This window comes from Diaphorina citri, unplaced genomic scaffold (assembly GCF_000475195.1).
Source record: "Diaphorina citri unplaced genomic scaffold, Diaci psyllid genome assembly version 1.1 scaffold1196, whole genome shotgun sequence".
Lineage (NCBI taxonomy): Eukaryota > Metazoa > Arthropoda > Insecta > Hemiptera > Psyllidae > Diaphorina > Diaphorina citri.
In genome coordinates, this window is record NW_007378625.1 from 81,356 (window position 1) to 96,572 (window position 15,217).

The following is a 15,217-nucleotide window of genomic DNA, read 5'->3' on the forward strand; positions in this document are numbered from 1 at the left end:
CAATATTCTTCCCTTTCGATAAATCGAGGGATAATATATTGAAGGACATTTCAGTTTCTTTTTTCTCCGTGCTTTCATTTTCGGAGTCCACAACATAGGAAAAGAGCAAAAATTAACTCCGATGGGGCCCACCCAAAAAGCTTCGCGGGGCACTAATTGGAAATCTCTGGTCTAAAAGTACCAATCCGTCTTAATTTCAGTTCCAGAGAACATCGTATCAGTGTTGTCCGAATACACAGAGCAAGGTTACAGAGTAATCGCACTGGCGAGTCGCACCCTATCCATTGACGACTACAAACATCTCAACTACATGAAACGAGAAGACATAGAGAAAGATCTGGAGTTTTTAGGTTTGATCATCTTGGAAAATAGACTGAAGCCGCAAACCGAGGGAGTGATCAAAGAATTGAAGGATGCTCGCGTCAAAGTTGTGATGATCACAGGTAAGTTGTCGAGTTTCTTCTCCAAAAGCTAGAATAGCATGTGCAGGAAGAAGTTAAAGGAATTCATTACTTTGAACTCAATATGAGAAATGGCCTTCCCCTGTGACTTAATATTTCATGTTGCTGCTGAGATTCAAATTGTAGATCACATTACTTCCCCTCTGACTTAATATACTAGACTCACTTCTGGGATTTTTTGGGACAAAGATATTAAAAGACGAAAGCTTTCAAATGATGGCAGCTTTATTTTAAATTCCAGGGCCTTCCCCTGTGACTTAATATTTCATGTTGCTGCTGAGATTCAAATTGTAGATCACATTATACCTACGAATAAATAATTGACTAGACTCACTTCTGGGATTTTTGGGGACAAAGATATTAAAAGACAAAAGCTTTCAAATGATGGCAGCTTTATTTTAAATTCCAGGTGACAACATACAGACTGCCATCAGCGTAGCCAAGGAGTGTGGCATCATAGACCCAGGAGAAACAGTGGTGGACGTTAGCGCCGTGCCAGGGGGACTGAAGGAATGCCCCAAAGTGTACTTCACAGTCAGTGGCGTATCCGCAATCCAGACAAAGGCCAAGAAACTCAACTACAGCAAAACAGAGGAGGAGTTGGGGCTCTCATCGGGGGCTTACAAGTTTGCAGTGACCGGGAAATCTTGGGAGCTTATTCGAGATCAAATGCCTGAGTTGATACCGAGGATTATTGTCAAGGGAGCTATATTTGCTCGCATGAGTTCGGATCAGAAGCAGCAACTTGTGTTGGAGTTGCAGCAATTGGGGTATTATGTAGGTAAGTAATCAAAGTCTTGAATTGTATTAAAAAGTTTATTCAAAAAGTTCAAAACTTAACATTAAAAGAATGCACTTTATAGTTTTGACACCTTCAAGTTCTGTGTCTTGTAAATTTGATGCATTAGTCTTGAATTGTATTAAACAGTTGATTCAAAAAGTTCAAAACTTAACATTAAAAGAATGCACTTTATAGTTTTGACACCTTCAAGTTCTGTGTCTTGTAAATTTGATGCATTGTCTTGAATTGTATTAATAAAAAGTTGATTCATAAAGTTCAAAACTTAACATTAAAAGAATGCACTTTATAGTTTTGACACCTCCAAGTTCTGTGTCTTGTAAATTTGATGCATTTATTCATTTAACCTTTTAGGATCCCTTGTAACCTTGTATACTTTGTGTTTCAGCTATGTGTGGTGATGGTGCTAATGACTGCGGTGCATTAAGAGCGGCCCATGCTGGTAAAAGGACCCCTTGTAACCTTGTATACTTTGTGTTTCAGCTATGTGTGGTGATGGTGCTAATGACTGCGGTGCATTAAGAGCGGCCCATGCTGGTATTTCTCTATCTGAAGCCGAGAGTTCTGTAGCATCTCCATTCACCTCTACAGTAGCTAACATCTCCTGTGTACTCCGCATCATACGGGAAGGTAGAGCTGCATTGGTTACATCATTTGGTATCTTCAAGTTCATGGTGCTCTATTCATTATGTGAATTCTTTTCCACCATGATCCTCTATACTATCGACAGCAACTTGACGGACTTTGAGTTTCTCTACATCGACATTGCTCTGGTAGTGAACTTTGCTTTCTTCTTTGGTAGGAATCACGCTTTCTCTGGTCCTCTCACTTCTGAGACACCGTTGAATAGTCTCTTCTCTTACGTTACGCTGTTGTCCATGTTCTTCCAGTTGATTCTCATGGTATCCATGCAGATCATTTCTTTCATTATTGTTCACAAGTTTGCCTGGTTTGAGCCGTTTGTATACACCAATGCCATCTCTTATAGTTGTTACGAGAATTACGCTGTATTTTCAATCTCCATGTTCCAATATATTATACTTGCCATCACCTTTTCTCAGGGAAAACCATACCGGACTCCTATCTACAAGAACAAACTGTTCATTCTATCCATCATTATTATGACTTGGGTTTGTATCTATATCACTCTCATTCCCAGTGAATTCATCATTCAGTTCTTACAGCTTCGGTTTCCCCCTAACATGCAGTTCCCTTTGATAGTGATCTACCTCGCCATATGTAACTTTGTCCTTAGTCTCTTCATTGAGAATTTCATTATTCATTATTTGCTTATGATCAAATTTAAACGGTGGAGCAATGACTATAAGTGTTGTAAATATATAGGTATAGAAAATGAGCTTGATAGTAATTATATGTGGCCCAAGTTAAGTAAGCAAGCTCCAGTATTGAATACTTCCCCTTCAGCAGAATCTCTGTGTACAACACATGAAATTACCAAGTTGTAAGACTTACAGATAGTATTAATTTGATTTCTGTTGTCTCCATAATTCGTTTATCTTTAAGTTCCTTTTAACTCCTTTTTTTATCTGTTAGATAGCTCTTTCACGAAGAAATATATCAATCGAAATTAGTTTAGATTTATTTATTTATTGAAGACAAGATACTTGTCGCTTTTCGTTTCGTACTTGTATTTCTAAATTGATTTTGTATTTGAAATTAGTTTAGATTTATTTATTTATTGAAGACAAGATACTTGTCGCTTTTCGTTTCGTACTTGTATTTCTAAATTGATTTTGTATTATTCGATCAAATATATGTTACCTCTCCATTTTATTTAATGAAGTTTTTAGAGATTGTATATAAATAATGTAATATATATTTACTTGCATTTGATGCTTTCAGTAAATAAAACGTTTTGTCATTCCTAGAAATAGGTACCTATCCCTTTTTAAATTACGAAAGGAAAATGTTAAAAAATGAGTTTTTCTTTTTAAAATTTTATTAGCTTTCTGACAGCTATAAAGATAAGAGATAGATACATACGAGTACATCTTTGTAAAAATACTTCGGTCCCTTTTTAAATTACGAAAGGAAAATGTTAAAAAATAAGTTTTCTTTTTAAAATTTTATTAGCTTTCTGACAGGTATAAAGATAAGAGATAGATACATACGAGTACATCTTTGTAAAAATACTTCGGAGGATGATATTAAGAGAAAGGAGTTAGGTGAAACAAAACAAAAGATAGCCTTAAAAAATACATTGTCAAGTTAAACTCAACACAAGATAGCCTTATAAATTACTTTGGCAAAGCCATAAATGAAAATATTAAAACTAAATAGACAGGATTAAATTTATGTAAGTAAGGAACTAAAGCGATTTATTGCTCTCGCACTAAATTTGGTAATTATTCAAAAGCGATGACAATGAAAAGAAAGATCTTTTTGTGTTTAACCTAACCCTATAATAACACTGCACAAATTTTGAAAGCTCTTTTTTTTGGCGTTTATCCTAACCCTCTAATAACACTGCTCACTGCTCAAGTGCTCATATGTGACAGCTCCTTTTTGTAGCAATTTTGCTCACTGCTCATTTGTGACAGCTGATTTTTGTAGGAATGTTGGGGTTTGGGACAAATATTTGGGACATGGAAAACACACAGTAATCAAGGTGGGATGTTAGTGTGACCTTTACAAAAGGACTGATTCATTATTTATACATACAAAGGACTATTATCTCATTTGAAATGATAGCAGATCTTCAACGCAAACTTTGCATTGCATTTTTACCTCATGTATGCAAAGGCTGACACAGGTCATATGTGCTAAGGACCTTATATATTATTTATGTAGTCATCATCACCCTCTTCATCACTGTAATCATCCAAATTGTTTCTCTTGTCTTCATTTGTGATGAGTTCGATCATTGAAGAGCTTTCAAAATTTGAGCAGTGTTATTATAGAGTTAGGTTAAACACAAAAAGGATCTTTCTTTTCATTGTCATCGCTTTTGAATAATTACCAAATTTAGTGCGAGAGCAATAAATCGCTTAAGAAAAGAATGGGGAAATTACTTAGGATCAAACTACTCAGCCTCGTCAGGACATTTGAGTAGCTAGACACCAATAGTGGTATTACCAGTGTAACAATATTAGTGAAAAATGGGAATTGATTGCAAAGGAGGCACTTAGTAATACTGTGATACCCACGGTCTGGCTAGGGAACGTTAAACAGTGAATAGACTAGCATCTAGCTGTGGAACTATAATCAGGGAGGAGAATAGTTAGTTAACCCTAACCAGCCTATCTAGTTGGCTGTTTTCCAAAGGGTTCTCTCCGCTTTAAAAGAACAAGCACAAGTCCTCACGATGGTTAACTGCGTTCAGGAGGAGCCAATTAAACATGGCTAGAGACCATCACCCCTGTGTATGACTGATATAAAACGGTATTCTTTATTCTACCATCACCATTCGGCTAAAACCGCTACAACAACTGTGATACCCACAAAAAGGTAGTTAGTTAACCCTAACCAGCCTATCTGGTTGGCTGTTTTCCAAAGGGTTCTCTTCGCTTTAAAAGAACAAGCACAAGTCCTCACGATGGTTGACTGCGTTCAGGAGGAGCCAATTAAACATGGCTAGAGACCATCACCCCGGTGTATGACTGATATAAAACGGTATTCTTTATTCTACCATCACCATTCGGCTGAAACCGCTACAACAACTGTGATACCCACAAAAAGGCTCTGCTTTACCACAGATAATTAATGATAAAATCTACTCACTGCAAGATATTGCCCTCATTAGGATCTCCCCAGGCTGTAGTTCCCGGATGTGATAACTTGTGAGCAAGCAACATATCCAACCTTGCTCGCAACTCCTTGATAATCTTCGCTGTGGAGGGTTTGCATTCGAAACTGAGACAATCGCGCACCTGTATTAGAGGGGAGATGTTATTTGATTGTAAGGTCACACGGAAACAAATCGTCTTAATAACAATCCCAAGAGCTGTCATTGGTTACAAATTCCTTGGTATTTGTTAGTAGGTATTCAAGGGGTGTGATTTAAACAGAAAGGTGTTGCATTCATATAGCAAACTCATAGAGCAAACCTATTCATATAGCAAGCTTACGGTCTGAATAAAACACTAAGTACTTATGCATAATACAATGGGATGTGATAACTTGTGAGCAAGCAACATATCCAACCTTGCTCGCAACTCCTTGATAATCTTCGCGGTGGAGGGTTTGCATTCGAAACTGAGACAATCGCGCACCTGTATTGGAGGGGAGATATTATTTGATTGTAAGGTCACACGGAAACAAATCGTCTTAATAACAATCCAAAGAGCTGTCATTGGTTACAAATTTCCTGGTATTTGTTAGTAGCTATTCAAGGAGTGTGATTTAAACAGAAAGGTGTTGCATTCATATAGCAAACTCATAGAGCAAACCTATTCATATAGCAAACTTACGGTCTGAATAAAACACTAAGTACTTATGCATAATACAATATAATACATACTGTGATGATTTCCTTGGGTTTATTATCCACCATAGCAAACTCATAGAGCAAACCTATTCATATAGCAAGCTTACGGTCTGAATAAAACACTAAGTACTTATGCATAATACAATAACTGAAATTTCAAGACTTCTGTAATCCCGTACAGACGTCTGTGTGAGGTTATTTGTCTAAGCTCAGCTTCTAAATCTAAAACCGCCGATATATTTCAGCATTTTCAGCTACTAATATTGAATTAAGTTGCATTCTATTCCATGGCAACTCTTTACAAAATTTTCCCATAAAATTTCATGCCTTGCCTAGGATTTGAACCTGCTACCTCCTGATTACTAGACGAGCGCTAGACCACTGAACCACCAGCATACTTCGTAGAAGCTTAACACATCCTGGCTGTTTGCCCCTACACCTAAACCTCGGAGTGGGCTTTTTGTGTATGCCCAGTTGATTCAAGATTTCTGTAATCCCGTACAGATGTGTGTGAGGTTATTTGTGTAAGCTCAGCTTCTAAATCCAAAACCGCCGATATATTTCAGCATTTTCAGCTAATAATATTGAATTGAGTTGCATTCTATTCCATGGCAACTCTTTACAAAATTTTCCCAAAAAATTTCATGTCTTGCCTAGGATTTGAACCTGCTACCTCCTGATTACTAGACCACTGAACCACCAGCATACTTCATAGAAGCTTAACCCATCCTGGCTGTTTGCCCCTACACCTAAACCTCGGAGTGGGCTTTTTGTGTATGACCAGTTGAACAGGATACTCACAAGAATTGACCAACCTCAGTGGCGTAGTGGTTAGCACGGTGGACTCTGGATCTGGAGGTTGGTGGTTCGAGTCCAAGTCAAGTCATTAAATTTAGCGTAGTTTATCAAGCGAGGAAGGAAATTTGTGACAAGCATTTAATGCTCAACACAATTAAAATTCCTTTTTTACTCACAAGAATTGAAGAAGCTGGACTGGCACATAGAGCGATGTAGGGAGTTGATAGTATCCCAGCCCGGCAGGAACACAAGTATTGCCCCAGGACGTTGCGTGGTACATATGTGTTGCAGTGGCGGTAATCGAACCGGCGGCCCAGCGCTTACAAGGCAGACGTACTACCAACCAATATACCCTAGGCTGGCAAAAAACACATTTGAATCCGAAAAAAAAACACATTTGAACCAATGCTAATATGACAAGCCAATAACTTTGACAGACTGATATAATATGCTATGCTATTCATAAACCGACCAGTTGAACAGGATACCCACAAGAATTGACCAACCTCAGTGGCGTAGTGATTAGCACGGTGGACTCTGGATCTGGAAGTTGGTGGTTTGAGTCCAAGTCAAGTCATTAAATTTAGCGTAGTTTATCAAGCGAGGAAGGAAATTTGTGACAAGCATTTAATGCTCAACACAATTAAAATTCCTTTTTTACTCACAAGAATTGAAGAAGCTGGACTGGCACATAGAGCGATGTAGGGAGTTGATAGTATCCCAGCCCGGCAGGAACACAAGTATTGCCCCAGGACGTTGCGTGGTACAAATGTGTTGCAGTAGGGAGAATATGACGTCATTGTTGACACCCTCTAGCTCTGGGTCTTTGAGCATGTTGAGGACGTCGTTTGGGTATTGCTGAGTCTCACTTCTCTTCAAAGTTCTGCAAGCCAGAGAGAAGATATTATGAAGCTCCTATATGGTGTGCCAATACTGCAATACATTTTTGCAGAAGAAAACCTTCATGGGAGAAACACCCATAAAAGTGTACAGCATTAACTTTCTCACATGAAAGTTTTCTTTTGCAAAAGTGTATTGTATGAATGCCACCCTGAATTTTAGACACAAACGTTGTTCCTCCACGGTGGACTTTGAATCTGGAGGTTGGTGGTTCAAGTCCAAGTCAAGTCATGAAATTTAGAGCACTAGATCGCGGGTTCGACTTCCGTTCGGAGAGACCTTTATCCTAAACAGATAAGGTCTGCTCACGGGTGGCTTTCTTCTCTCCTGTCCTACTTTTTTCTTCGATTCAGGACAGTAAGAACTCCGTTGTTAGAGGCTCCTCTATCCAACCTATTAAAAAAGCTAAGCTGAAAAGTATCTTTGTAGAATTCTTACAGCATGGTTTCTTTTTTCAACATAAGGAATTCAGGTTGACTGCAAAGGAATATAGCTCAACAAACAATGGTGCGTTTAATCCCTCAACTGTCACAGAGTTACCAACCTGCCAGCACGTCCTCTTCTCTGTTTAGCATTAGCCAGACTGATCCACTCTGGTTTCAACGTGGCTATGTTATCCTTCACATCGAAGTTGCTCATCTTGGTCTTGCCACAGTCTACCACATACACGATATCATCTATCGTGATGGAGGTCTCCGCTATGTTGGTAGCTAGCACGATCTTACGAACACCTGTGGCGAGGAAGATAAAATCAGATTAAAACGTGAAATTGAAAAAGAGAGAGGAAAAACTGAGTGGGGCTGGAAATAGACTGCAGCCTGCGAATGCCCCGATTGTCACCCATTCAGATACCAACCACGCGGAACACAGCTTAACTTCAGTGATCTATTGGTAACTGGTACATTCAAAGAGATATCGTCGCTGGCTATACTAAAATAGAAGATATATAGCTGTTGCTACTCTTTTCAACATCTGCAAAATTAGTGAAGTAATTCGACTTTATAGGCATCAGCTTTGAGAAAGCGATTTATTGCTCTCGCACTAAATTTAGTAACTATTCAAAAGCCATGACAATGAAAAGAAAGATCCTTTTTGTGTTTAACCTAACCCTATAATAACACTGCTCAAATTTTGAAAGCTTTTTTGGCGTTTAACCTAACCCTATAATAACACTCTCACTGCTCAACTGCTCATATGTGACAGCTCCTTTTTGTAGCAATTTTGCTCACTGCTCATTTGTGACAGCTGATTTTTGTAGGAATTTTCTATTGACGTGACTTCTGAACAAGTGCCCTAACTTTGACTTACCTTCCGGAGGAGTGTTAAATATAGACTTCTGAGATACAGTAGGCAACATGGAGTGAAGAGGAATGATCTGAAATCGAGCTGCAACATTTCAACATCAAGCATTAGCAAAAGTGAAGGAAAATTGATTTATCCAGACAGAAATTGATGAGAGAAGGATAACTGGGGACCACGTGACTTCTGCACAAGTACCGAAACTTTGTACTAATATTATGAAAGAGACTAATTTAAAGTTACAATAAAAGTGAAGGAAAATTGATTTATCCAGACAGAAATTGATGCGAGAAGGATAACTGGGGACCACGTGACTTCTGCACAAGTACCGAAACTTTGTACTAATATTATGAAAGAGACTAATTTAAAGTTACAACTGCATTAGCAAAAGTGGAGGAAAATTGATTTATCCAGACAGAAATTGATGCGAGAAGGATAACTCGGGGACCCTAAGTGCCAAGGTTTTAAAATGCGAAAAGAAACTTTGTACTAATATTATGAAAGAGACTAATTTAAAGTTACAACTAGAGAAACAAAATGTTTTTCCAAGTGTTCTCTCTTCTCCCTGAGAAATCTGATACTGTAGGTATCTAATTTACTGAAATGTCAAGACTTCTGTAATCCCGTACAGATGTGTGTGAGGTTATTTGTGTAAGCTCAGCTTCTAAATCAAAAACCGCCGATATATTTCAGCATTTTCAGCTAATAATATTGAATTAAGTTGCATTCTATTCCATGGCAACTCTTCACAAAATTTTCCCATAAAATTTCATGTCTTGCCTAGGATTTGAACCTGCGATCTCCTGATTACTAGACGAGCGCTAGACCACTTACCGCTAGACCACCAGCATACTTCGTAGAAGCTTGACCCATCTTTTAGGGCTGTTTGCCCCAACACCTAAGCCACGGAGTGGGCTTTTTGTGTTTGATCAGTTGAACAGAATACTCACAAGAATTGAAGAAGCTGGACTGGCACATAGAGCGATGTAGGGAGTTGATAGTATCCCAGCCCGGCAGGAACACAAGTATTGGAACCACCAGCATACTTCGTAGAAGCTTGACCCATCTTTTAGGGCTGTTTGCCCCAACACCTAAGCCACGGAGTGGGCTTTAGTCCGTCCTTTATTACCATTACAGGTGTCCTGTACGGGCATGAAGAAGAGGTATTGGACTTTCTTTTCGTCCACACTTGGCGATGTGAGACCGACACCCCCATGTTTGATAACGGTGACAACCTCATTCCCCTCATACACATTGATACACTGAACGAAACCCTCTATAAGATCATCCGAAAGTCACCTTTCATCAAACGCTGCAATACATTTTTGCAGAAGAAAACCTTCATGGGAGAAACACCCATAAAAGTGTAAGTACAGTATACAAGTATTGCCCCAGGACGTTGCGTGGTACAAATGTGTTGCAGTAGGGAGAATATGACGTCATTGTTGACACCCTCTAGCTCTGGGTCTTTGAGCATGTTGAGGACGTCGTTTGGGTATTGCTGAGTCTCACTTCTCTTCAAAGTTCTGCAAGCCAGAGAGAAGATATTATGAAGCTCCTATATGGTGTGCCAATTCTGCAATACATTTTTGCAGAAGAAAACCTTCATGGGAGAAACACCCATAAAAGTGTACAGCATTAACTGGTTTCCAAGCGAGTTTAGATGCACAAAAACGTCCAAAAATGTACTAACATGAAATCAAGATGAAGCGGTGGACCTGACCCTAAATGTATTAATCACCTAAGTTATGCTGAAGGCAGCCCAAAACGTTACTGGGTATCAAAGCACTACACGAAATATTGCCAAAATTTCTTACCAAAGTTTTCTTTTGCAAAAGTGTATTGTATGAATGCCACCCTGAATTTTTGACACAAACGTTGTTCCTCCACGGTGGACTTTGAATCTGGAGGTTGGTGGTTCAAGTCCAAGTCAAGTCATGAAATTTAGCGTAGTGTACTAAGCGGGGAACAGCATTTGTGACGAGCATTTGCATATTATGATCATTATTATTTTACAAAAGGTTACTTTCTGGTGTCTTAGTGTTGACCCAGCTAAATGGGAAGGATTGTGTCTCTTCTCGCCCATCTGATGAGAGGTATACTACGCGATGGGTACATACCCCGAAACAACGGACTTGCAGTCTCATGTTGAAATGAATACTGATTGTTGAAGCACATGCGCCGAGATTTAACTTTCACATTGGGAGAAGAGAATCACCCAAAATTAATTTCTCCTAATCAGCTCCAAACTTAGGGAGTGTCATTATTACAATGAGAACTTTTAGAGTACTTGAGAAATATCGTATTCATTTCAGTCCTACTATATCCAGGAGTAAATAGATCGTGTAAAATTAATGACTAAAGAACAGAGTGGACCAACAGCATGCTATGACACAGACCCGTACAGCCAAAAGGTAGCACCTGTTTCAAGGCTACGTGAACCATCTTTTTTTATACTCCTCTGGACTTTCTAAAAGTCCTTATGTATGCTGCAGGGACTCAAAAGTCCCTTTAAATGTACGGGATCGGACTGAAAAGTCCAACATATTACTCACCAGTTTCACCACTGATCACAGTGATCTGATTGTTTCGCACCATATCTAGCACAGCATCTCTCATTTGATAGGACGGCAACTTTTTCCTAGCTTCCAACATTTCCTGGTAGCGACGGCTTTGAAGTTTCCGGATCATTTCCTTTTTGAACGCAGCATCTAATACGGGATCATTCAGTAGTTTCTGAAAAGAAACTCAACGTTAAGATCGCTACACAAGTACACAGTGGAGTCAGATAACCAAGGCGCTGGTAATCAGCGTTCAGCGGTAACCTGTCTGGTTTCCCAACTGGTCACTGAATGGGTCAACCCTTTTGGACTATGAGGGCTTTTCATCTCATTATAAGGGTCAATACGGGATCATTCAGTAGTTTCTGAAAAGAAACTCAACGTTAAGATCGCTACAGAGTGGAGTCAGATAACCAAGGCGCTGGTAATCAGCGGTAACCTGTCTGGTTTCCCAACTGGTCACTGAATGGGTCAACCCTTTTGGACTATGAGGGCTTTTCATCTCATTATAAGGGTCAATTGTTGTAAACTATGAGGGTCAACCCTTTTCCATTATAAGGCTTACCCCTCTCCACTATGATGGTCTACTCTCAACTTAACTATACGGGTCAATAACTCTAATTATAAGGGTCAATCTCCTCCCATTATAAGGGTCAATCCTTGTCCACTATGAGGGTCAGCCCTTCTCCACTATGAGGGTCAAGCCCTCTCCATTATAAGGGTCAACCCCTGCCTTTATAAAGGGTCAAATACTTCTCCACTATGGGAGTCAACGTCCACTATGAGGGTCAGCCCTTCTCCACTAATCCACTATGAGGGTCAAGCCCTCTCCATTATAAGGGTCAACCCCTGCCTTTATAAAGGGTCAAATACTTCCCCACTATGGGAGTCAACTCTTCCCCCCCTCCAATCAACCCCTCTGCACTGAGGGACAACTCTTCTCCACTTACAAAGTTAGACGCCATAGCAGACGCTATTTTCTCCTCCAGAGTTCCGGTAGTCAATCAACCCCTCTGCACTGAGGGACAACTCTTCTCCACTTACAAAGTTAGACGCCATAGCAGACGCTATTTTCTCCTCCAGAGTTCCAGAAATACTGTTCAGGAAGCTTCGCTTGAAAGCACTCTCGCCCACGTGTTTGTATTTGTCTTCTACTTGACCTCGGAGTTCTGAAGTTGTGTTCCTAAAACAATGCCGAAAAATCTCAAAACTCTGTTTCGTGTTAACATAGACTTGGCATAGCTTCGAACTCTTGACTTTTGCGCACCTCCCGACAAGCACACTCGATTCAAATCTCCCAATATCCCCCATTGTCATTGTTCCACAATACAAAGATTTCCCGAGCAGCAATCTATGAAAGTGTTAGCCTCTGAGAAATCTTGTAAGAGTAGGTAATGTAACCGGAGTGATTTTCGGGCCCAAATTCACCATTTGCCCTGTTACAAACCGGAAAAACCTCCAGGTTCCTCACTCATTTCCCCCTAACCTACCTGGACGTTGAGGCTTTACTGGTGCTCGGACCAGGTTGATCATAATAAGGGACAAACGCCACATCATCTTGTGGTTTCGCCTCCCGACAAGCACACTCGATTCAAATCCCCCAATATCCCCCATTGTAATTGTTCCACAATACAAAGATTTCCCGAGCAGCAATCTATGAAAGTGTTAGCCTCTGAGAAATCTTGTAAGAGTAATATAACCGGAGTGATATTCGGGCCCAAATTCACCATTTGCCTTGTTACAAACCGGAAAAACCTCCAGGTTCCTCACTCATTTCCCCCTAACCTACCTGGACGTTGAGGCCTTACTAGTGCTCGGACCAGGTTGATCATAATAAGGGACAAACGCCACATCATCTTGTGGTTTCTTCTTGCCTTTGGCGGGCTCAGGTTCATCATTGAAGAAGGGAAGGGCAGAGGGGTTCAAAATTTTGGCCTCGCCTAGAAGCTTGATGATGTGATACTCTTTCTCTGCGGTTAGTTCTATCCTATAGGAATGCTGGGGAAAGAGAGGGATAGGGTAAAAACAAAAAAAGCAAAGGTTTCGAGTCTCACGTTGAACTGGGTTTCCAAGCGAGTTTAGATGCACAAAAACGTCCAAAAATGTACTAACATGAAATCAAGATGAAGCGGTGGACCTGACCCTAAATGTTCGGTTAGTTCTATCCTATAGGAATGCTGGGGAAATAGAGGGATAGGGTAAAAACAAAAAAAGCAAAGGTTTCGAGTCTCACGTTGAACTGGGTTTCCAAGCGAGATTAGATGCACAAAAACGTCCAAAACTGTACTAACATGAAATCAAGATGAAGCGGTGGACCTGACCCTAAATGTATTAATCACTTATGTTATGCTGAAGGCAGCCCAAAACGTTACTGGGTATCAAAGCACTACACGAAATATTGCCAAAATTTCTTACTTTCTATGTTCCTCGTGAAAAACGTGGAATATTTTCGGGAATCGAACCCTGGATTCCCGAAATGACTTTGGATCTCGAAGGAATGCAGTTTCGTGTCTTTGGTCTGATTGTTCTGGGCCACTTTAGTAGGGATCCCTTTTCATAACTTTTTTTATACCTAGTTAAGTTTTCTCCAGTCATTTGAACAAAGTTGGGTTCAAGTTTTATCCTGACAATTTTGCATTTAGTTTGTCTGTTTGTTCTCCCACAACTCTCGAATGGTTGGGCTGATTTTCATGAAATTTGATGCACATTTGCGTAACAAAATTGGACACATACCTAACTAAATACCTATGTAAAGAAACGTATTCTTACCCTTTTAATTTGTTCGACAGCTTTCTCTTGCGACAATTTTGCATTTAGTTTGTCTGTTTGTTCTCCCACAACTCTCGAATGGTTGGTCCGATTTTCATGAAATTTGATGCACATTTACGTAACAAAATTGGACACATACCTAACTAAATACCTATGTAAAGAAACGTATTCTTACCCTTTTAATTTGTTCGACAGCTTTCTCTTGCTTGGTTTTCTTCACTTTTTCTCCTTTCAAACGACCTTCTGCTCTTTGCTTCTGAATGTTCTTATCTCTGTACCACAATCCTAAATGTAGTATAAGAAGAAATGTAAGCCATTGGATAGGTGTTAGCTCGTAGTTCAGTACATCCATCATTATGAACTAATTTTTTTTTTTTTTAGATATTCAGGGTGTCTACCAAAATGGAAAAATAAAATTCCCTGACTTTTCTCGGTTTTCCAGTCCATTTTTTCCAAATTTCTAGTCTACTTTTTCAAGATTTTCCACCCTATTTCCACTGCGTCACAACAGATTTTTTTTTTCTTCAAGCAATGTTTCCAAGCCTGTTCAACATTAATTCTCCAATCTTTTTTCATCCCACTAGGGTAAGGGCTTAAGTCCTCCATAACTTGTGAGCAAGCAACATATCCAACCTTGCTCGCAACTCCTTGATAATCTTCGCGGTGGAGGGTTTGCATTCGAAACTGAGACAATCGCGCACCTGTATTGGAGGGGAGATATTATTTGATTGTAAGGTCACACGGAAACAAATCGTCTTAATAACAATCCAAAGAGCTGTCATTGGTTACAAATTCCCTGGTATTTGTTAGTAGGTATTCAAGGAGTGTGATTTAAACAGAAAGGTGTTGCATTCATATAGCAAACTCATAGAGCAAACCTATTCATATAGCAAGCTTACGGTCTGAATAAAACACTAAGTACTTATGCATAATACAATATAATACATACTGTGATGATTTCCTTGGGTTTATTATCCACCATCTTGTGTTTGTGCCTCTGTTTCTTGCCCTGATGATCGGACTCTCTCTCCATGTGAGATTTCATATCATGAGCGAAGAATATTAGAGGTAGAGCATACACAGAGGCCGTGTCGTGTAGATTGATAGCCGACGTACCTAGGGGAGGAAACGAAACGGTTAAATTAAACCAAATCACAAAATCTGAATCATAAGTGGTATTGTT

The 15,217-nt window shown here is 39.6% G+C and overlaps 1 protein-coding gene and 1 long non-coding RNA gene across 2 annotated transcripts in view; both read right to left on the minus strand.

The window, feature by feature from the left end:
- Window positions 1-14,401, minus strand: part of LOC103514650 (ATP-dependent RNA helicase DHX36-like) — a 22,885-nt gene extending 8,484 nt beyond the window's left edge. Inside the window, exons 1-8 of the mRNA XM_026827559.1 lie at window positions 14,210-14,401; window positions 13,055-13,263; window positions 12,310-12,448; window positions 11,256-11,440; window positions 10,094-10,230; window positions 9,655-9,735; window positions 8,714-8,791; window positions 7,950-8,136 (exon numbers count right to left, since the gene is read on the minus strand). Coding sequence (XP_026683360.1) covers window positions 7,950-8,136; window positions 8,714-8,791; window positions 9,655-9,735; window positions 10,094-10,230; window positions 11,256-11,440; window positions 12,310-12,448; window positions 13,055-13,263; window positions 14,210-14,389 — 1,196 coding nt within the window. The 5' untranslated portion in view covers window positions 14,390-14,401. The remainder of the gene's footprint in view (window positions 1-7,949; window positions 8,137-8,713; window positions 8,792-9,654; window positions 9,736-10,093; window positions 10,231-11,255; window positions 11,441-12,309; window positions 12,449-13,054; window positions 13,264-14,209) is intronic.
- On the minus strand, window positions 5,389-5,779 carry LOC113469693. The gene is made up of 2 exons (XR_003393027.1): window positions 5,741-5,779; window positions 5,389-5,492 (listed from the first exon to the last, which is right to left on the minus strand). It is a non-coding gene; the product is annotated as an uncharacterized LOC113469693 (long non-coding RNA).
- Window positions 14,402-15,217: the final 816 nt, after the last annotated feature.